Here is a 23629-nt window from a genome sequence, read left to right as displayed (position 1 = left end):
CCTTATAACAGGACTAATTAGAAGTTAGTATTTTCACCCTTTTATGAACATGGAAACTGAAGCATGGAGAGGTGAAGGTGTTTGCTGTGGTTTGTGTATCTACTGTGACTAGTCCAAGTTAGTCCTCTCAGAGATAGTACTGTTAGCTGCAGCAGATTATGTACCTGGCAATGGAGTGGTGGTTAGGCTTTGATTTTTCCAGAGGAATGTCCAAATTGTGGAATTTGTTGAGTCAAAATGAACCAGTTCAGAAAAAAACCTTTGGCATATGCTTATATTGCCTGGCTTATGGTATCATATGTTTATTAATCACTTGCTCTGGGGATGAGGACTTCAGAAAGTACATACAATTTTCACAAAAACCAAAATGTTGAGCATTTTGAAAATCTAATTGTGTTTATTTAGCTATTCATGAATGACGCAAGATCCAGTCTACAAAATGGAAAAGAATTTTGAAGAGCTGAGCAGAGAGGGTAGGCTTTGTAGGCAGAAAGGGTGGGAGAAAGCTGAAAAGAATAACAAAATGTGGGTTGGTCATTTGAAAGTTAATTGCCTTAGAGGGGATCTTGCTGGCTTAATAGGATTTAGTCAGTTCTTTATCTCCTGATTTCTCAGAAGGTGAGATCTTACAAGTAAACTGCTTATGTTTTAGTGTGGTAATGTGGCATCTTAGCAAGAGTGACTGTATTTGGGGGTGTTCTGTTGGGACCTAGTGTAAGAGCTTAGTCCAAATCAATGGCCTCCCATAAGTTTAACAGTTTCCAGGTTAACAATTCAAGTAATAAAGGACTGAGAACATTGAATATAGGCAATAGTAGGAGAAACAATGGGAAGAGGCAGAGTATTCCATTTGCGGGTCGTAGAAATCCACAGCCAACCACTGAAGGTCTAGGGTAGACAAGTTTTGTAAACTATAGTCATGATCTTCAAACATATTTGTCATACATCAGCCCAGTAAAATAAAATATGGTACAGATGTTGATATACATGTGTGTCTATATATGTATATATCTTTACAAATTACATACATTTAACTACCATATATATATATATATATATGATATCTTAATAGAGGTTCTTATTTATTTATTTATTTATTTTGGTTTTCTTGAGACAGAGTCTCGCTATGCAGTTCAGGCTGGCTTTGAACTCACTATGTAGCCAGGCTGGCCTCAAACTCGCAGAGATCCTCTGGCTCAACCTCCCAAGTTCTGGGATGACAGACCACCATGCCTTGGCTTAAAAGAGGTTTTTAAACATGTATCAAGTTTAGTAAAATTCTGTAAAGTTAAGGACTGAATGTTATCTCATGTTTCTTAATATTACTGAAAAATATGGTAGTGGTTTGTTCCATGGTCTTGATGTTTAGTTTTTAAAATATTCGTCAAATTGTGGTGGCTTCATACCACCACTAGCCACTTTCTAAGGGGGGAAATATATTTCCATGATGAGATTGATGGTTAACATTAATGGATGTTAATCCATTTTAACTTCTTGATTTTGATTTATTGTGACTGATTTCGTCTTAGGTAGGACTGATTGTATAAGTATTCTTCAAACTGCATATCACCACTACCTATAAGTGGATTATAAAATTAATAATAACTAATACTTTAAAATAGAAGACAAAATGTTATAGTAAATTAATAAGTATTGCTTTGACCAGCTACTATTTTGATTATGTATCTGTGTATATTTACATGTCTATGTACATATCTAAAGACTAAATTATGGGGTTAAATGTGGCAGTCAAATGCTTTTGGAAGTATTAAATGTGATCATCATTATTACTATTTTATCCAAGACCTGTTAGCTGTTGCAGGAGAAGGAGAAATGTAAATTCTCCTATTTTCTTGCTCTCCTTTGTCCTTGCCTTAATTACCATTATTTTCAATCCTTGTTTCTTTGCACAGAGCTTTTTTAAACCATCTGTGTATTGTGTGAGGATTTGCTGAGTTATAACTAGAGAATACAGTCTGGAACTTCACTTTCCACAGCATGTATCCGCTGCAGCAGAACAAGCCTATTGCAAGTGCCCTGACAGAGCCCTTGGGAACTCGTTTTCCTCAGATTTCTGGCAACATACCTGGTCACGACCTTCACCTTCAGATATCCTGACTGAGAGAGGCTGCCAGTGATAATCTTTCTATGACCTAATTGGCAAAAATCGGTTTCTTTATTTTTAGACAAAAACACATTTAAGTAAAAGTGCCAGTATTTCACCCTGCATCCCATGCTGTGTAGAGCATGCCCCCTGCTTTGTAGACGTTGGCTCATAGGCATGATGGTCAGGAGCTTCAGCCATCGCTGTCATCTGTTAGGACCTTATTTCAGAGTACTCTTGTTCTTATTCACCTGCTCTAGTCTAACCACACTAAGTATACCAAACAAGTCCCCACCTTAGGACATCTGCACAGAGGTTCTTATTACTAAGATCCACATAAGCCTGGGTCTTTGCCATCATGTTGGACTTTCCCCAAAAGATAGCCCTTTAGACAGGTCTTCCTTCATCACTGTTTATTTCCATGTGCCCTTCTTTGTCTCCACAGCCCCCATTCTCTATTCCATTACTCTCTTTTGTTTAGTTTGTCACAGAGCTTATCAATATTTACTTAGTGCCCCTCATTCTACTTTAAACTTTTCTAGAAGAGGACTCTTGTCTCTACTGTTCAACTCTATATTCCCAGAATGCTGTCAAGGCCAATAAATATTTGTGGAAAGATTCAGCGAATGACTGAACACTCTCCTGTCCCTGTTTCACCTGGGTCAGTCCCTTAGAATCTAGTCTTATTGGTTTCTGAAAGCAGTTCCTCTTCATGACATCATTTGACAGAGACACTGTATTATAAAGTATGGGGAGGCAGAAGATGAACTAAATGCTATAAGAACTCGCTAGAAGAAACTTGCATGAATTAGGGGCTAGGTGGGGAGGCTGGATCCAGAAATCCTTATAGTTCATATTTGCTAATAAAATTACTAGGTCACCTATGAATTTGAGAGCACAGACCTACAAATGCAGAACTTTTTTGTTATTATCCCTATAAGAAATCATATTTTTGTGTCTCACAGATCATTTCCATGATCAGAAATTGGATTTCCAACTGGAGATATTTGTTTGAGACACAATCAGTAGAGATAGCTAAATTTTATCCCTCTAGACAAAATACTATAGTCTAAACTTGGAGTTAACCATATCAGCTACAGTGGAATTTTCTGCCTTATTGCCTTATGTCTTAGAAGAATGAATGAATGAATAAATAAAAGAAATAAAGTCACAGAAGCTGGATCTGGCCTGTCTCGGCTCGGTAAGCTATATCCCATGGGCCAATTCCAGACCACCTCCACTTTTTGTAAATAAAGTTTTGTTGGAGCACAACTACTCTCATGCTCATTTGTTTAAATGTTATCTTATGCAGAACAACAGCAGGATTGACTAAAGGCAACAGAGGTGATATGGACCACAAAACCTAAAATATTTACCATCTAGTTCTTTATTGAAAAAGTTTAGTGAACTGCGGGCGCTAGAAAGTAACTTAACTCCTCTGGGTATTGATTTTGACATTTGTAAAATGAGTTGAATGGAGTTAATGGTGCCTAGCGTCCTTTTCAGAGATCATGTTCGGGTTCCCTGGAATCTAAGATATATGTTTACAAAAAAATTCAAGGTGATACTGACTTAAGGTTGCACTCACTTCTCCGATATGATTTTAAGAAGTTATGTTCTCATTAAATGGATGTAAAGACTTCACCACATAGATCTCCAAGACATGGAGTATTCCAGGCTGAGTTCATTTCTGTGGTTTGGTGTTTAAGTGCTTAGGGCAATCCACTCATTATGCTGTCTAATATCTTCTGCCTGATTTTCCCAGGGGCCTTACTAATTGTAAAGGAACTCTTAAAACTCTGATAAATGGGTTCACTTATAATCTGTAATGCTTTAAGTGTGGGTTCAGCATATTGAGTTAAGAAGTGAAAAATAATGTTAATATAACATTAAAATCCCAGTTGAATTTCTTTGATTTGCTGTGAGGTCATTTATGGACCAAGTAAGAAAATTATTAATATCACAAGAGAAAAAAGTGGTTTGTGAAGAAAAATCTTTATTAAGTTAGAATCTTGTCTTGTTTTGGTTAAAGTTATAAATGCTAAGTACATAGAAACCTCCTGGATAAATTTCAAAGATCATTAGATCTGCAAAAGTTTTGCTCAAGTTATAAAATTTGCATTGGCTGGTTCTTCCTGCACTGTCATTTCTTCCTTATTACTATTAACTGCACCCTGTATCATGGGTCACAGAATATAATCATCACCATCAAATCATGTAGTCAACGATTGCTAAGAAACTGTATAAGAAGAAGTAAAATTCTTTAAATTGCTCAATGAGAATAAACAATAAGCTGCAATCTAGGTGCTGTATCCTTCATTTATTAAACATTTATTGAGCATGTAACTAAGTAGCAATTCTGTGCCAAGACCTGGAAAAACTCAGTTTCTTGTTAATTTAATAGATGGCAAATTTGTAGAAATGCAGGCACTCTGCACCATAATTCCCTTGATTATCACTCCAAATGCCAGAGAGAGTCAGACCCAGCATTCTGTTCACTTCTCTAGTTCATGTAGGGACTTTCCTACAGAAATACCAGAATGGTATCATAGAGAGGAGACTGGTACTGCCGGTAGGTGTCCCATCTTCCTCCAGGTGACTTCTTCATGTGACTGTTTTCATGGATGGGGAAGGTGAGGCATCATGTTGATCTGAGGATGAGGCAAGGAAGAAGGCGGTGGCGTGGCATGGAGGCAGGACAACCTCTACATACAAGAGCCTGGTTCCTGATGCACACTCTGCTCTGACTTCCAGACCCAAGCAGGAGGCTGTGTTTTCAACTCACAATGAGAAGGGCTCCTTTAGGTTTACACTATGCACAGTTAATGACTGCTTGCCCTAAACCCTACTCAGAACAAAACGCAAAGAACTGCATCTCCCATAAGACATGGAATAGTGAGACTCTGGATCTACAAAATGTGAAAATTCTTTGCAAATCATCCATCACTGTTCCAGGTGACCTGGCAGTGGTAAAAATAGCATCTTGGACAAGAAACTCTGTGAGCCATAGCATTCCAATGTGTGATATAAAGGAATTGGACCTCACTGCCTTTGAAGTCTTACTTAGTTTTTACTTGACATGGTTTTTGGACTTATATTCTACTCCCAAATTAATTCCATTTACACGAGGCTCATGCTCCAGAAATTTCACACTGGCAGATGCTGTCACTGCAGTGCCTGCTCACATCCCCTTGGCACTCGCCGTCTTTACTTACTGGCGTTTGCTGCAAACAGCTATGACTCTCTGCCAGAAGCTTTCATTCTTCTTCTGAGACACACTTGGGTAGATATGCCGGGGAGTTTAATTCCCCAGGAGTGGCCCTCAATTAATGCCAAATATGAGCTGAAGAAAGCAACCCCAGCACCCTGTCCCTTCGTGGTGGAGATAACTTTTGAAGTTGGTTTTTACCTACCTGCAGCGGTAACTTGTTGGTTAATTCACACGATTGGGTTTCTTCCCTTTCCTTCCTTACATTAGCTCCCAAATAAAACTCTTGCATTCAGATCTCTATCTGAGGGGCTACATCTGGAGAAATCCAACTAAGACCAGCTCCAAGCAAGTTCTGTTGTGATTAATATAGTAGGAGCATGTGCATTATTCCCAGTGAGCAGTTCCTTGAATGTGTTTTATTTGCCCCATGAGGGTTGCCAGATTTAGCAAATAAAAACACAGGACTTCAGTTAAATCTGAATTTAATATAACAACACGTAATTGTTTATTATAAGTGTGTCCCATCCTAAAAATTGCATGATATACTAAAAATTTCATTGTTTATTTGAATTCAAGCATAATAAAAGTCCTGTATTTTATCTGTCATATTTAATCCCAGCTCACGTAGGTGGGATTGGACATTGCAGCTAAAATGAATTCCATAGCTGGGGAAGGGGAGGGTGAGGTGGGACTGGATTAGAGGATACAGAGTGTGGAGGGAGTGAAACACCCCTAAATAACCATGTCCATGGATAAAGCTGGATCAAGAATCAAATAGATGGGTGTGGGCTGGTGGGTGAGGAAGTATCAATTGAAAGGGCTCAGACAGGAAGGCAAATACCACATACTAACAAAACTGCATCATGGGGAGGGAAATGCAGCAGTTGCTGAATCTACACAGATATTATTCATTTCTCTAGCCCTACTGCCTAGCACAGTGCCTGACTCATTTTTAGTTCTCAGTAAACATTGAAAGACTGATAGGAAAGGAAGATTGATGGAGATATGAAATTCTCCCACTGTGGGTTTTATGGAAAGTGGTGCGTGCCTACTGAAAAATCACAGGGTATTTTTGAGCAATGACTTGCATGTGAATATAGATGAATAAAAAATGTGAATTAGTATGTGAATTCTAAGTAATGAGCTTTTCTAATCCTTTCCTCATTTTTCATCACAAGTATAATTCAACTTAAATCTTTCATGGCTAGACAGGTTTTTGAAAGTCAATTGTATATTCAAAGCTAATTTACTTAATAGCCAACTTATCTGAACCTTGAACAATATTACTGAAGCATTAAGATCCAGAGAAAGAGTTTGGGAGGAAAATTTCCCACTCAATTTCAGAAGACTGTCATCAGTTTATGTGTTTTAATGACATTTCTTTTTCTTTCTTCTGGGAAGGTAAAAGAGAGGATAAAAATTTCATTCTATGTTCATTAATTCAAACTGTAAGTTCAAAGTTGAAAAAGATTTTTTTTTCTCAGCAAGCTATGTCGTATTTTCTTGACTCTTACAGAGAAAACTAAGGGACGTAGGAAAATGAGTGACTGCATGTAGATGATGAAAAGCAATGCCAGAGTTTCTTCAACTTTTGTTAATGCTAGCTTTTATTGTTACTAGTGAAAAACATCTTTACAAAGTAGCAAACAGACTGCTCCCTAAAAAGTAGTTTCAACTTCAGATAATTTTTTCTGTGATGATATGTTTTTTAAAGTTAACATATTCACCTGTGTCCACACTGTGTCAGCCACATGAAAAAGGGCAACAATCTATATTAAAGCAGGTTCAGATGTTTGGATCCAATCTCTCATTAAAATGCTTTTTTTTCTTTGAGTGTATTGGTACACTTTAGGTATACAATATGATGACATTCATCATTGGGAATTTGTACCTGTACATGATATATCTTGGTTCTTATTTTTCCCCATTCCCCTGCCCTCCCTCCAACCGCCCCACTCCTCCCTATTTACAAAGATTTTGTTCCCAGTTTTTCCTTTTGTCATATCTTTTCTTTTCCCTTCTTTCCTTTCCCCTACCCCCCAACTTCCCCCTCCCCTTTGGACTTTTTTTCCCCCTATTTCACATTATCTATTATACATTTTGGTACGCATTTACACTTTCAGTTTCTCACACCAGAGAAACTATTCAGTTTTTACAGGCGGATGTCCTATTTATTTCACTTAAGAGTATGGCTCAATGTGCATCCATTTAGCTATAAATGTCTCTAGTTTATCATTCTTTATGGCTGAATAGTACTCAATTTTTATAACAACCCCACATTTTCTTTATCCACTCTCCAGTTGATGGGCAATTGGGCTGTTTCCAAGTTTTAGCTATTACAAACTGTGCTGCTGTGAACATGAGTGTGCATATATCGCTGTGATGTGATGCTTTTAATTCTTTTGGGAAAATACCCAGTAGGGGAATAGCTGGGTCAAATAGAACCTCTAATCCTAGTTTTCTGAGGTATCTCCATACTGATTTCCACAGTGGCTGCACCAGTCTACACTCCCACCAACAGTGGAAAAGGGTTCCTTTTTCCCCACAGCCCCGCTAGCATTTGTTATTGGTTAATGTCTTGATAGCAGCTATTCTTTCTGGGGTGAGGTGGAATCTCAGTGTTGTTTTCATTTGCATCTCTCCAATGACCAGTGATGTTGAGCATTTTTTAATATTTTTATTTGCTGCTTTTACTTTTTTGTCTGAGAAATGTCTGTTCATTTCAGATGCCTATTTTTGGATTGGATCTTTAAATTTGGGAGGCCTGATTATTTTAAGTTCTTTATATACTCTAGTATATAAAGAATATATATATATATATATTCTTTATGCATATATAGTATATATATACTATATAAGTATAAAGTATAAGTATATAAATATATACTATATATAAGTATATATACTTATATATAAGTACATATAGTCCTGAGGAACAGCTCATAAAAATTTTTTCCCACACTGTGGGTTGTTTCTTCACTCTGTCAGTGGTTTCTCTTGCTGTGCAGAAGCTTTTTAATAAAACTTGTTGATTCTTTGTGTTAGTTCATGTGTGACTGTGGTTTTGCTCATGAAGTCTTTTCCTACACCCATGTCTTCAAGAGTTCTACCTAACCTCTCTACTAGCCAGTTTAATGATTCAGTTTTAATATTTATATCTTTGATCCATTTTGATTTTACTTTAGTGCATGGTGAGAGATATAGGTCTAGTTTTAATCTTTGGCAAGTCAAAGCCCAAGTTTTCCAGCACCATTTATTAAAGAGGCTATCTTTCCTCCAGTGAGGGTGTTTGGCTCCTTTGTCAAAGATGAGGTGGCTGAGTATGTTTGGAGTTGTTTCTACATCTTCTAATCTGTTCCACTGGTCCTCAGGTCTGTTTCTTTTCCAATACCATGCTGTTTTATCACAGTAGCTTTGTTGTATGGTTTCATATTTGGGATTGTGATACTCCCTAACTTGTCTTTGTTGTCTAGAATTGCTTTTGCTCTTCTAGGTCTCTTCTGGTTCCACATGAATTTTTGAACTATTTTCTCTAGTTCTGTGAAATATGTTGCTGGAATTTCAATTGGGATTGCATTGAATCTATATACCAGTTTTGGAAGTATGGCCATTTTCACTATATTGGTTCTTCCTACCCAGGAGCAAGAGATGTCTTTTCATTTTCTGATATGCTCTTTGATCTCATTTTTAGAGTGCTGTAGTTTTTAGAGTAGAGGTATTTGATTTCTTTTGTTAGGTTGATTCCTAGGTATTTCATTTATTTGGATGCTATTGTGAAAGGAGTTGTTTCTCCTGTTCCTCTCTCAGTGAGCCTGTTGTTTGTGAACAAGAAAGCTACTGATTTTTTTCCATTAAGTTTATTATTGCATTTTAGGTATAAAAGACAGTTACATTCATCATTGGGATCTTGTACCTTTACATGATGTATCTTGGTTCTTATTTTTTCCCCTTCCCCTGCCCTCCCTTCACCCCCTCCACGCTTCCCTATTTGCAAAGACTTTGTTTCCATTTTTTTTTCTTTTCTCATATTTTTCTTTTCCCTTCTTTCCTTTCCCCTCCCTGCCCCTCCCACTTCCCCTACTCCTTTAGACCTTTTCTTCCTATTACACAATATCAATTATACATTTTTAAAATGACAATATCAAAATTTAGAGAACATTACCACAGATATTACAGAATTTAAAAGGATATAGAAAGCATATTACAAAAATCCTTTTTGAAATAAATTTGACAACTTCTAAGAAGTACCTTGGAAGACAAATTAATGAAACTGACTCTGGAGGAAATATAAAATTTGAATAGCATCTATTAAAGAAAGTATATTCCTAGCTTGAGAACCTACCTATATGACAACAAGAGGCTCATATACATTTTAACTGATAAATTATGTCAAACATTTAAAGTAGAAGAAAGAAGGAACACTTCTCCCCTCATTTTAGGAAATCAACATTGTGCTAATACTAAAACTGGATAAAGATAATAGAAGAAAAAAGTATGAACATAGATAAAAATTTGTTTAACAAAACAAACTCTTAGAAGTCAGATCTGGCAGTATGTAGAAAGTGCTGTTTTGGGGGGGGGGTTTTTTGGTATTGGGGATCAAACTCGGGTCCTTACACTTGCACAGCAGGCGATGAAATCACTGAGCTAAATCCCTGACCCTGAAAGTGGTTTTATTATAGGGATGGCAATGTTGGTTCAACATTGGAAGATCCACCCCTGTAAGTCATCATTTTAACAGAGGAAAGGAAAAAGCCATATGATCCTGTCACTAGTTGGAGAAAAAGCATTGGACTAAATTCTACAGCTGTTCATGGTAAAAGCTATCAGAAGACTAGAAGTAGAACAGAACCTTCTCAACAGATAAGCCATGTACTCCATACTTCCAGCAAAAACACCTTACATGAATGGAAAAGATACAATGCTTTCTCCCTAAGGTGAGGAACAAGGGCAGATATGCCTACTCTTCATCTGTCCATTAAACTTTGAAACATAGGCCAAAACCAAAATAGTCTGGCAGTTAAAAGACACCATTAGCATACAATTGGCAAGGAAGTGAAATCTTTATATGTAGATGAAATGATCATCTACAGAGAAAATACTAAGAAATCTCTAGGAGCCCCTAGAACTTGTATTTGAATTTAGCAGGATTAGAAACCACAAGGTACATATAAAAATTCAGGTCTATGTATACTTGTTATAAATGAAGAATTGGATATTGAAATTTAAAAGTTATGTAGGAATACAAAGGACCTAGAAAAGTAAAAAGAAAAAAAAAACAGTGTTGGAAGACATTTATTACCTAATTTTAAGACTTCTTCTAAAGCTACAGTAATCAAGGCAGTGTTGGGATAAGGAAAGACATATAGATCAGTGGAATAAACAGAGAATCTAGAAATAGAACCACACATATGTGGTCCACTGAGTTTTGAAAGATTATTTAACATTAACATTTTATAGAACATAAACTCAATTCAAGAGCAGAGGAAAAGACAGTGTTTTCAGCAAATAGTACTAGAACACCTGGTATCCATATGTAAAAAATTAACCTCAACCCTTTATTTCCATACATAAAAGTAACTTGAAAGGATCTATGAACCTAAATATGAAAGACTAAAACTATAAAACTTTAAGAAGAAATTATAAGGGAAAATGTTCATGAATTTAGCGTAGGCAAGAATTTCCTAGGATACCAAAATCATGATGTATAAAAGAAAGAAATTGATAAATCAGATTCCATCAAAATTTAGAACTTTAAATGACATTGTTAAGAAAATGAAAAGTAGTCCTTAAACAGACCATATTTATAATACATATAACCTGAGACCAGAATATATAAAGAACTCTTACAGCTCATTAATAGAAAACCCAACTAAAAAGTAGATGCAAGAAGATGATAAATAGCCAGTAAAGCATAAGGAAAGGTGTACAACACTAGAATCAGAAAAATACTAATCAGTACAATAACAAGATCATATTATACACTGATTAGGGAGATGAAGTTAAAAGTTTTACAAGAACAAATGTCAGGTTAGAGGTGAACCAGTTAGAACTATCTAATACTGCTAATGTGAATGTAAAATGACAAAACTATTTTGGAAAACAATATCGAAATTTCTTGTATTACTGATAAGAACCAATTGTTCTTACGTTTTTACTTCAGAGGAATGAAAACACATGTTCACAATAGATTTGTACATACAAGTTGTCTATTGCTTATCTGAAATTCTTGGGGCCAGAAATGTTTCAGATTTTGGTTTGAAATCCACTTGATCTGCAAAGAGGATATCTACTCCTGCTTTTTTTGGGGTTCCTGTCACACAGAGTATTCTTTTCTACCCTTTAACTTTCAGTCTATGAGTTTCTTTTTGAATTAAATGTGTTTCTTGTATGCAGCATATTGTTGGATCTTGCTTCTTGACCCGTTCTGCCAGTCTATTTCTTTTGATTGGTGAATTGAAACCATTAACATTGATGGTTATAACAGATATGTATTGACTTATCATTGTCATGACTTTTTGTTTTTGTTGGATTCTCCCCTTTTACATTTAATTTCTTGTCGCACCTGATGGATTCATTCTGCTGGGCTTCCTGGGGTTGTGATCCTCATTGTCTTTTCCTAGATATTGTCTAAAATTTTTTGGAGTGTTGGTTTGGTATTCATGAAGTTCTGGAGGTGCTCTTTATCATGAAAGCATCTTATTTCTCCATCAATTTGGAAAGATAGTTTTTCAGGGTACATCAATCTGGCTTGGAGGCTGTTTTCCTTTAGGGCTTCAAATACATCACTCCAAGCTCTTCTTGCCTTGAGGGTTTGTGTTGAGAAATCTGCTGTGATTCTGATGGGCTTTCCTTTGTATGTGATTTGTTTCTTTTCTCTCACTGCTTGTAGAATTTTGTTCTTCTGTTGGGTTTCTGGAATCCTAACTATTATATGCCTATGTGTAGATGTTTTTTGTTCACAGCTAGTTGGAGTCCTATATGCCTCACTTATCTGTATGTCAAGTTCTTTTCCCCTGCTTGGGAAGTTTTCTGCCATCACTTCTGTGAACAGTTTTTGTATGTCATGTGTACTCTCTCCTGTTTCTTCATTGACTTTGATCAGTCTTATGTTATTCTTCTTTGCATTGTCTAGCAGCTGCTGGATTGATTTCTCATAGTCCCTTACAATTTTAAAGAAATTTTTCTTTTCCTGGTCACTAATTGTGATCTTATCTTGTATATCTGAAATTCTGTTCTTACATTGGCTCATTCTGCTCAGTAAACTTTCAGTGGAGTTTTTAGTCTCCTGGAAATCTGTTTGTATCTGTTTTATGGATTCCATTTGTTTCCTGTGTTGGGATACCATCATGTTCCTCAGCTCCTCTATTTTTTTTCTGTGTCCTCTCTAGATTTATTAATCATGTCTTACACTATGGACACAATCTCTGTTGTTATGTGAGAAATTATTTCTGATTTCATTTTTTCCAGATCCTCATTTGTTGCCAGTTCAGGGAATTCATGTGGTTGAGTGTCAGATTGTTCCATCTTGTTTCCCTTTGGGGTTGCTTTAGGTGATCTGGAAGTCTGGTTTTGAGACTTGTTTACGTGATTTCTCAATTTGATGGGGGGGTGGTGGGGTGGTGGGTGGTGGTTGCTGTTCGCAACTGTGCGGCAGCTCACCTCCTCTGTGCTGGGGGTGGTGGTGGTACAGTGGCCTGGAAGCCTCCTCCTGGGTGCTGGGAGTAGCTCACCTCCTCTGTCAGGTTATTGATTTTTGTGTGTTGACCTTGTATCCAGCTACTCTACTGAATTTGGTTATTAAGTCTAGAAGACATTTGGTGGAGTTTTTCAAGTCTTCTTTACAGAATATCATTTCATTGCAAATAATGACAATTTAACTTCTTCATTTTCTTTCTATTCTTGTTATTTATTTCTCTTGTCTAATTGCCGTGACTAATGTTTTCAGAACTATATTGAACAGGAGTGGTGATAGTGGACATCCTTGTATGGTTCCTGATTTTAGCATGAAGGATTTCAGTTTTTGACCATTTATAAAATGTTTCATTAAATAATAAAGTTACTGAAAAGCTAGCAAATGTGCAAAAATGAAGCAAAATGTAAAACAAGAAGTTTTGATGAAGATGTGGATAAATTGGAATCCTCGTGCACTGCTGATTGGGCATATGGTGGTCACTGTGAAAAATGGTTTAACAGTTCCTCAAAATATCAATCATAGAAATTCCATATGATGCAGCAGTCCAGCCCCTAGGTACATACCTAAGAAGCCCCAGCTCTGCAGAATGCAAAAATATTTTCTCTACATCCTGCACTGTTGAAGACTAAATTTTCTTAACATTCATTCTGTCAACTCTTTGGATCATTTAAGAATTCTTTCCCCATAAGATCAAGAGCAAAGCAAGGATTTCCACTTCACCACTTCATCATGATGTTAAGAGTTCTGGCCAGTACATTAAGGCAATGTTAAGAATGGAATGGATGTAGGAAAATGGATGCACCTTCAGACAATAATGTTAAGTGATAAAAAACCAGGCACACAAGCTTAAATATCATATGGTTTGTCTTATATGAGAAATCCAAAATATAAAGAATGAAATAGAAGAGGGCCGGGGATTTAGCTCAGTGGTTCCAGCTCCTGCCTTGCAAGTGCAAGGTCCTGAGTTTGATCCCCAGTACCAAAAAAAAAAAAAAAGTGCTGAGCCTTTTGGGCTGCCATACCACCATCCCACATGCCAGGGAGCAGAGCCACCTCCCCACCCCCAGCACAGAGGAGGTGAGCCGCAAGGGTCCCAGCAGCACACACTCTCGCCCCAGATGAAATGAAAAGACACATTGAAGTGAGTGCAGGGGGATGGGGAAAATATAAGAACTAAGAGAGATTATGTAAAGGTACAAATTTCCAATGATGAATGTCATTATAGTGTATACCTAAAATGTACCCCAATAAAATTAATATAAAAATAATGTAATAGAAGATAGATAATCTAAAAATATTTGGAAGGAGAGGAGAATGAGGATATGAAAAAAAATGCAGCTTGGAGGGCAGGGAGGGGAAGAGGTCATAAAAAGAAGATGTGCTTTGTGCACATACTGACTCATGATGAATGTAATCATTCTGTACTGCAAATTCACAATAATAAAAATAATATTGTATGTGCATCATATGAATTGAAACACCAATGATTTAGTTAAATTCTTATCCTATAAAAATGGATTGGAAAAGGAAGAAGTAAAGTAGATTTCAGTTGCAGGTTATGTAATGATGTGGAACATTCTAAAGTGGCTATAGAAGCCTACTAGAACAATAAATGAGCTTAGCAAAATTATAGATACAGTGTCACTATAGTAATGAACAATCAGAAATTAAAATTATAACATTTTGAAATAACACCAAGAAATATGAAATACTTAGGGCTAAAGTTAATAAATGATGTGCACCACTACACATGGAACACTATACAGTATTGCTGAAGAAAGCTAGAGAAGATTTAAATAAACAGGGAAATAGACTATATCCGTGAATCAGAAGACTCAGTATTCTTTAGATGCCAACTGATTTACAGATTCCACACAATCCCATTTACAATCCACCAGGCTCTTTTGTAGAAATTAATAAGCTAATTGTAAAATTGATATGGAAATATGAGGGGCAAATAATAGTCCGAACAGCTTTTTAAAAATAATTAAGATGTATTATGTACACGTACCGACACCCCATGATAAATGTAATCATTATGTAAGAGCATCCATAAAGAAAACAAAGTTGAGTGCCAGGGATTTAGTTCTGTGGTAGACAAACTGCCTAGAAAATGCAAGGGTTTTTGTTGTTGTTGTTGTTGTTGTTGTTTTGGGGTACTGGGGATTGAACTCAGGACCTTGTGCTTGCAAGGCAGGTGTGGTGCCACTGAGCTAATCCCTGGTCCTATGCAAGGTTTGTATCCTCAGAACCACCAAAACAAAAATAAAAACAACAAAACAAAACAAAAAATGTTGGAGGACTTAGACTATTTGATTTCTAGGTTGCAATTACCAAGACATTGTGTTGCTGGTGAAAAGACAGGCACATGGAATAAAGTAAGAGTCCAGAAATAGACCTTCACATGTATGTCTAATTCATTAGAAACAAAGGTGCCAAGGCAACTCAATGTGGAAAGGATAATTTCCTTAACAAATGATGCTGAACAACTGGATAGCCAAACCTGAGAAAATGAATTTCCACCCATACCACATGCCATATAAAAAATTAAACTCAAAACAGCAAAGTTCTTGAATGTAGGAGTTACAACTACAGAAATTTTAGAAGAAAACATAGAACAAAATCTTAGTGACCTTGACTTTGGTAAATATTTATAAAATAAGACACAAAAATAAACATTAAAGACAAAAGCAGATAAATTGTACTTGATTAAATTTTGAGATGCTTTGCAAAAGATACTTCTGAAAATTAAAAAAGGCAAATGAAAGAAAATATTTTCAATGTATTTACCAAAACACATGCATCTAGACTATAGAACAAGTGTTTACAACTCAATGACGTGAACCTAAGTCATTACCAAATATACTTCATGAAAGAATATCATTTGAGAACAAATGCACATATAAAAATAATGAAAATAGCAAGATACATAGAGCTGAAAAAAATCATTAAGGGGATTCAGGTGTATTTTTAAGGAAACATATTTCTTTACTTCTATGTAATAACAATTTTTTGAGCTATATGCAACATATTAAACATGGCATGACATGGTGGGTTTTTTGACCTTTGCAAAACTTATAATCTAGTAGGAGAGAAAACAATTTGCTTATTTTGATTTTTTTGTTTTTAAAAGCCTACTATATGTTAGTCTGCTGTTCTAGGTTATATGTGTGTTCAAAGTAGATAAAGAGTGTTACTTCTGTGGGACGTGAGCTCTACCAGAAGCAGTGAACACAGTAGTCGAAGGCAGAGAATGATAGCTGCTTTTACCAAGGTATAGAACCCTTCAGAAGTACTGAGGAAGGGAGATTCATTCCCTTAACTCAACCAGGAAAGTATCAGAGCAGGAAGAAGTGAAGAAAGGCCAGGAAATAAGGCTGAAGAGAGAAGGCAGGGGCCTCCAATGGCTGGTTAAGGATTAAGGACTTTATCTGAACAACTTTAATTCTCAACACTTTCCTTAGAGGGGTTATAAAATTATTTTCCAACTGTAAAAAGTAGTCTTATTTATTTTTCTATTGACCAATCCAAAAAGATGATTATTTCATAAATAACTGTAAAAGGGAGCAATTAAAATATACCTTTGGTTTTTAACTAGGCGACATTATCCAATTTTATGAAAACATTAAACATGAAATAAAAATTTTCAAATGTGCTGCACAAAGAGTGTTTTCTTATCATTGGTATAACCCTAAAATATAAGCTCTTTTAGGGTGAGAACATGTGAGCTAATTCTCTTATGTTTGCTGTCATTCAGGCCACTTGGTAGGTGTAACTAGCTATGATATAAAATGCAGTTACCCAGTTGGTAGCTTTCAAAATTATTGAGAGGCTTTTTCCAAGGTAAAACAACATTAACAAAAAATCCCTAACATACAGCCAAAGAATAGATTTGGGAAATATGCTAGAAATAAGAGGTTTGGTTTCTCAAAGCTCTTGCTATGCAGACCCAGCTTCAAGTGAAAGGTCCACCTCTTCTATTGGGGCCACTCCGAACATCCAGGACATTTCCCCAGCCAACAACTTCCTCCACCTAGAATCCAGTCCCTAGTACGGAACACAGGTCACCTATCTCAGAACACCATTATGATGTGTTACAGTTTCTTTTCCCCACCCTTTTCTCAAAGAAAAATGAAACACAGCACCTCTCTTTCCTGTCCACTTAATTCCATTTTCCCACAGGAACCTCAGAGCACCAACTTCAGTCCTTCAAAAACTGACTCTCTACGTTAATCTCCAAAGTAAGCCCTGGAGTGGAGAGAAAGCCATGCTGGCACAGTTTGCCAGTTGAGGAACTCCCCTTCCTTTTGATCACCCTAACTCCTAGCACTACTTCTCTTCTGCACTGTTTCTGCCTCCAGCATGTCATTCTTGTTAATGAGATACCATCACCTGTGGACTTACTGAACTGCACTTTTGCTTGGAAAACCATGCACCTCATTTTCTCAATGTTAAGTTTAAGCAGACTGCTGCTAGAGTATTTAGTTGAAAGACTTTTGCCCCTTTTTTGGAAGAATCTTAGGGTTTTAAGGAAGCATCTTGACTAGGGTTGGTTAAGGACACACAACTAGGCAGGGAATTTATGTCCTCATTATTTCTGCCTTGATTTGCTTTTCTGTCAAAGATCAGCTAGGAATAGTTTCCCAGAACAAACCCTGGGATGACAGAAACCAAGGTTATATATATATATATATATATATATATATATATATATATATATATATATATATATATATGACTAAGGAGAAATGAACATATTCCAAATATGTTTCAGAAATTTGGAAACTTTGGTAGTGTGAAGTTTGGCAAATGTCACTGAAAAGTTGATATTCTCCCAGCTTCGATGTGTCTTCATTTTGACAAGTAATTAACCACCTGCACTTAGGCATATGAGTCCTGTGTTTCCCTCAAAGCTTTGACTGTTTACTTACCATCTGGCTTTGGCACAAGCCCATCTCAAATGTAGCATTCCCATGGAACCTCTCAGTGACATTCCTCCTTTTTTTTGAACAACTGAACTAAAGAAATATGTCTAGAGTAGTGTTTTCTACTGGGGGCATTGTGCTTCCCAGGGGCTATTTGCCCATGTCTGCAGACATTTTCCATTATCACAAGCAGGAGATGTTACTGGTATCTCATAAGTAGAGATCAGGGATGTTGCTAATCCTCCTACAAGGCACAGGCCAGCCCCCCTGCCAGAACAAATAAATATTCAGCTCCAAACATCAGTAAGGTTCAGGTTTAAAAATCCTGGTCTAGAGAAAAAGAGGCATTTCCTATTGCCCAATAGAGTATGTTCCAAATGGCCCGTCATGGGAGACTGATGCTTTCTGTATGCTTTTTGGATCAGCATTTTCCCACTGAGTTTAAATTACTGGGTAGGATCTAGCATTAAAATTGGCAACTTTCAAATAGCTTTAAGGTAGTGTGTTAAATTTCCAATTTGGATGAAACTCAAGAAAGCCAGGGGAGAAGTTAAGCAGCACTTTGAAATCTAGGAAGGGTGTAAGAACTGCACGCAGGTGGCTCCATTCCAGTTTGGAGCGCCAAATATCCCATAGTGAATTTTCCCATGGGGAGGGGCAAATACTCATTTTCATCAAAGGCAAGTGCTAAAACTGCAGCATAGCCTCTCCAGACCTTCAGAAGTTGCCACTTCATTGCCAGTGTAATACCACTTCGATTTTAACTGCACAGGCTGTCCTGATTCAGAGGGGTTAATGGCAGCACTGCGACCAGAACTCTTGTCTCTGCACTTGTTCGTTTTTGTGCTCTATGCCCAATCTGATTGCATTTTTCTTAAATGAGTAGCCTGTGCATCTTTGCTTGTGGTCACAGAAAAAGTCCCTGTTAATAATTTACAAAAGACAGAGCTACTCCTCTTTTTCAACCTCAAGTCTCAAAGCACGTGATTGTTTAAGTGTATCTGGTTTCTAAGTAGCTGAGTGATGAAATATGATTGGCCTGTCAGTATTGATATCTCCTCTCCCTCCTCCTCTCACTCTTCTTGCATAGCAGTTGTTTGTTATTACACAATCCTTCTTCTTATAAAAGAATTAAGAGGATTCTTTCTTTCCATCCTCAGGAAAAGGTGGGCTGTTTTGGCTTCCTACCATGGAAGAGGACCTTGAAGGAGAAAATTGGCAGACCTTCTCCATTCCCTGGGGCTTCGGCAAGGTGGCAGAGGATGAAGGAGAACATATTTGCCAGTGAGTAATGGTCTTCAAGTAAAAATATAAGGAGTCTTATCATTGTACTCTGAGATTAGCTCCTGCTATTCAGTAGGGGGATTTATTTGGACAAGGATTGAAAGCCATGTCTCAGAATTCTACAAGAGTGATGTCTTTGATAGAAGGGTGATGAGGTCATTCTGAGTTTTGTTTAGAAAGAGTATTGGAAGTGAAGCAGGAATATCCTGTAAAACAAAAGGACAAAACCAAACACTGCTTTGGTTGTTTATTTCATAAGAATAAATGTCCAGAGGCACTTTTGGGAAAAGAGAAACTGATTTTATCTGCTTGTTCTTATGTATGTTATAATAATAGGTTATAATTCACACTAAACTTTGGACTGCTCATTTTGCAAGGGAAATTGGATCATGCTCTGTTTATTTTCTTTTAAAAATGATATCTTCTCAGTGACAAATGTGTCTGTCAGTATGAAAAGTTTTGATTTTTAAACAAAAAAGTGTTAAAGCTGACTGTACAAATTGTTTTGTATTTAATTGCTTCTTTATGTTCAATTGTTTTGATAAATAAGTTTTTCTCCTTTGAGAAAAAATACAATTTTACAGAAAGTTTAGATGATTGCTGAGTGGCTTATGGTTTTTATAAATATGTAATTTTTTCTTGGGGTTGTCTAACTTTCAAGTATGAGAAATTCATCAGTAAAGCACACACTTTGGAATACTGATTGGAAAGTTTCCAGTCATTCTGCTATTTAATGTTTTCTCGTTAATCACTGGCACTGTGTATTATAAGCCGTTTATGAATTTGTTGAAAAGATTTTTTTCAGTAGATTCTATGATTACTGAGTGTTTAAACATTGCAGTGAGAACATTATGTGCAAGTCCAAGTGTAGAGGAAATGCCTCAGGCTAAGAGAAGCTCTCCAAGTTCACAAAAATCATTGCCTTTGACTTTTACTACTTGGAACTTTCAGCCGAATAGTTTTTAGAATTACTGTAATTTTCTATGACAATAATTACTTGGTGGGATTATTTGTTTAGAACAGTTTTGAGATGAGAGCAAATGAAACCTCTTTCTGCTATTCAATTCATTATAAGCATATTTAGAAATTGATACTGCTTTTCTATGGGATGAAAACACGTGAGTCTGACATTTTGGAACTAACAACTCTGAACCTCACATGCTATAGTTTGCTTTTGAAGTAATTTCATTGGCTAACTTTCTGTTTAACATATACATTTCTTTCCTGATTTCATACTTAAAGGGTGAAATAATTGAATATTTTGCTTGTGGAAAGTGACCACTTAGAACATGGGATCCTAGTATCTGTGCCTTTTTTCTTGCCCAGTTAATAGTATTTGAAGAAATAGAATCAGCTCCAAGCTCATCAAAATATATTTATGGGTTTGGGAGAAAGTACGTTAACAAAAAGGATAAGGAATATTTGAAATCAAAATATTGAAACCAAACCATTGACTCTGTATCTAGTGAAAGGTCTTATTATGTCTTATTCTATTAGAATTATTGCTAGATATGCCTCTAAAGACTGAAGTTCTTTTTTAATGCTGGATGTGCTTTAATCATTGTATGAGATGATCCAGGTTGGTATATTATTTCTTTCGTCTTTTATATGCAAAATACTGTTTTATTTTTAAGAATCAACATAAAAAGCAACCGTTATTATAATTTTGGCCCAGGCCTCCAAAGGTTGATGTTCTCAAGTATGGTTCTAAGTAAATGTGATTGAAGATTCAATGGCAGGTATAATAATCATAGAACCACAAGTGATGCTAGTCCAGTTTGCTCTATACATGGGAAAAATTTTAAAAGTTTAGCAGAAAAATGTCAGTTTTGGTGCATAATAATTTAAAATATGAGGAGTTTCTTTTCCCTTGAGAGTTTACAGGTTCAGTGAGAGACAAATAGAAACACATATAATGCAGTAGAGTAAAGTAATGATAAAGATGTGCTTAAAGCAGAGCTTCTGTCAGTGTGACATGCCATGCTGGTTGGCCATGAATGGGTGACAGGCAAGCCTGTCACTGAATAATATTTGCTGCATAATAATTATGGGGGCCAGAGACCTAGGCTAGATGCTTACAGCTATGTACAGCCTAGTCCATTTACCCACAACCATTTTCTATGTTTTTCAAGATACAAAAATGTTTGAAAAAGTGCCAGCTTCAGTGAGAGCATAGAGGAAGAATACTTTGCCTGGGTGACTGCAGTACCAGGGTAGGGCTTCATGGAACACTGGCACTAGAAATTAAAAGATAAAGAAATGGTGGGTAGGCTAAAGTGAGCCTCTCTGGGGATTAGGGAAGATATTTCAGCACAGGCACAGTGAAAAAGTGCAGTGTGAGTCGGAGCTCTAGGGTATTCAAGATTACAGGAGTACAGAGTGGGATCTAGGGCTGCTGAAATAGGACTGTGAAAAGATTTGTAGATGACCTCGTATAATAAGGATAGCTTGTATAATATAGATGACCTTGTTCTATGATAGTAGATTTTGAGCATATGTAGAGGCTGATGAGGATGAAGCAGCAGAGAGGGCAATTTGATAAGACAGAAAGGAGGCTAAAGGGATAAGACAACAGGCAGAGATGTAGGGTTTGGTCTTAACTGTTAAGTGGTAGAGAATTCTCTTGTAACTTGTGTGACATTAATGGAAAACTGCCTTCTGGAGAATTATTCCTCTGTCTGTCCATTGTTATTTCATCCCAGAAATCTTTACTGGGCACTCACTGAATGCCAGGCACTATTCTAAGTGCTGGGATCCAAAAGAAACAAAACAAAGGCCCAGTTCTTATGGAATTGATATTTTGGGGGCTAATGGAGCTAAGCTTTGAAAATTTAGAGTGTAGAGGACCTCTGAGACATCCAGGTTAATAACTAATAGATAGTAGCTGTGAAGAGCTGCAGGCTGTGCTGAAAATACAAATTGGGAGTCCCTGGAACAAACATAGAAATCGGAGCCTTACAGATGGGGTTAAATAATCTAATTTTTTTTTCACCACAGGTCTCAATGATTTGCCATCAGTTGGTCTTAATATGGGATGAGAGATGCATCTAGTTTGTGCCATCCTCTTTGGGTACTCATCTACCCTTACTCTTTTTTTAAATGACATTCTGATAATGAGCTCCCTATTCTTTGTAGAAGAGATCATCTTAAAACTAACAAATATCTCTCACATGAAAACAATTATGCTAACCTTTAAAGGGAGTAGAAAATAAATAGTAGGCCTGGTCCTTATTCTGAAAACATTTAAAGTCTGCATAGAGAGATCACCCCTGTATACTTTATGAATCTTCATGGCACTTAAGAATGACTGAAAGGAAATAAGCAGAAATTCTAGGTTAAAAAGACTTAATCTTCCAGTATATATGTACAAACAGAGTTGTAAAGCAATTGCCAAGGATACATCCAAAAGGAGTACATTCTGAAGCCAATTGCTGGTGACCTGAATTCAGTGGCTTCGAATGACATAGGCCAAGTTCTTGGGTTTGACTTTGAATAATGTAGGTGGGCACATGAGTTTGGAAGAGGTCATTTTAATGAAAAAATTTGTTCATCTGTATTGTTAGAGCTATTGTGACTCGAGTATCCATCAGTGCTGCCATGTTGAGATAGACCAAAAAGAAATTCATTAGAATCCCAGCTGTTCTGATAACCAGGAGATTTTTAAGAAGGAGTCTTTTCTTCATCCTAAGGCATCCTCCGTGTGATGGAATTGGGACAAATGGAGAATTAGAGATGGGGTGATAAACAGGTAGTTCAGGAACTATTTGGCTGGCAAACCAACCATGACAGGTGTCTCCTGCTATTTCCCTCAGCTCGTAAAGGGCTTTTTATCACTCTAAACTGAGTGACTGCTGATTCTTGGTGACATCATGGGCATCTTAAATGAATAGTCTATATATCAATTAATTTCACCTTTAAAATTACCATGTTTCTACTTGTTTACATGCAGCAAAGAATTACCTTTACTCAAATGAATGTTTAGTTTATTTCCTCTTCATCATGATAATCGAGAGTTTAGATATCTCTGTTCCTTTGAAGGATTCTGGATTACACTCGGTTTCATTGATCAGCATTATGTTGGATGTTGGAAGGAAAGGGGAGGAGGAAGTTTTATGTCCTTATTCTCAGCTCATGCTGCAAAGAAAGTCTTCAAATAAACTCCTAACAGTTCTTTATCATAAAATATTAATTTACCAATATTTATATGATAAATTACCTTTGGATGGATGATTTTAAGAGATAGTTGGGATACACCTTGAGACTTAGTCCTAACAGACTTCAGAAGATCTTTATTTTCTTTTTATTAAGAAATTAATTAGTGGGCCAGGGATTTAGCTTAGTAGTTTCACCGCCTGCTACGCAAGCGCAAAGACCCAAGTTTGATCCCTGGTACCAAAAAAAAAAAAAAA

General features: G+C 36.6%; 1 protein-coding gene across 4 annotated transcripts in view; it reads left to right on the top strand.

Annotated features, from left to right (window-relative positions):
• Positions 1-23629, top strand: part of Frmpd4 (FERM and PDZ domain containing 4) — a 1030958-nt gene that overhangs the window by 104025 nt on the left and 903304 nt on the right. For 2 of the 4 annotated variants that reach the window (XM_087193747.1, XM_087193748.1), the window contains one exon: positions 19097-19220. In XM_087193747.1, coding sequence (XP_087049873.1) covers positions 19126-19220 — 95 coding nt within the window. In that variant the 5' untranslated portion in view covers positions 19097-19125. Of the gene's footprint in view, positions 1-19064; positions 19221-23629 lie in introns of those variants that run through there. The other 2 variants (XM_087193754.1, XM_087193750.1) reach the window with 2 other exon arrangements.

Source organism: Heterocephalus glaber, unplaced genomic scaffold (genome assembly GCF_053883595.1).
Source record: "Heterocephalus glaber isolate CG9 unplaced genomic scaffold, H.glaber_assembly_v1.0 deba00001594, whole genome shotgun sequence".
Taxonomy (NCBI): domain Eukaryota; kingdom Metazoa; phylum Chordata; class Mammalia; order Rodentia; family Bathyergidae; genus Heterocephalus; species Heterocephalus glaber.
Note: the sequence above shows the minus strand (reverse complement) of the source record. Positions and strands in the feature narration are given on the sequence as shown.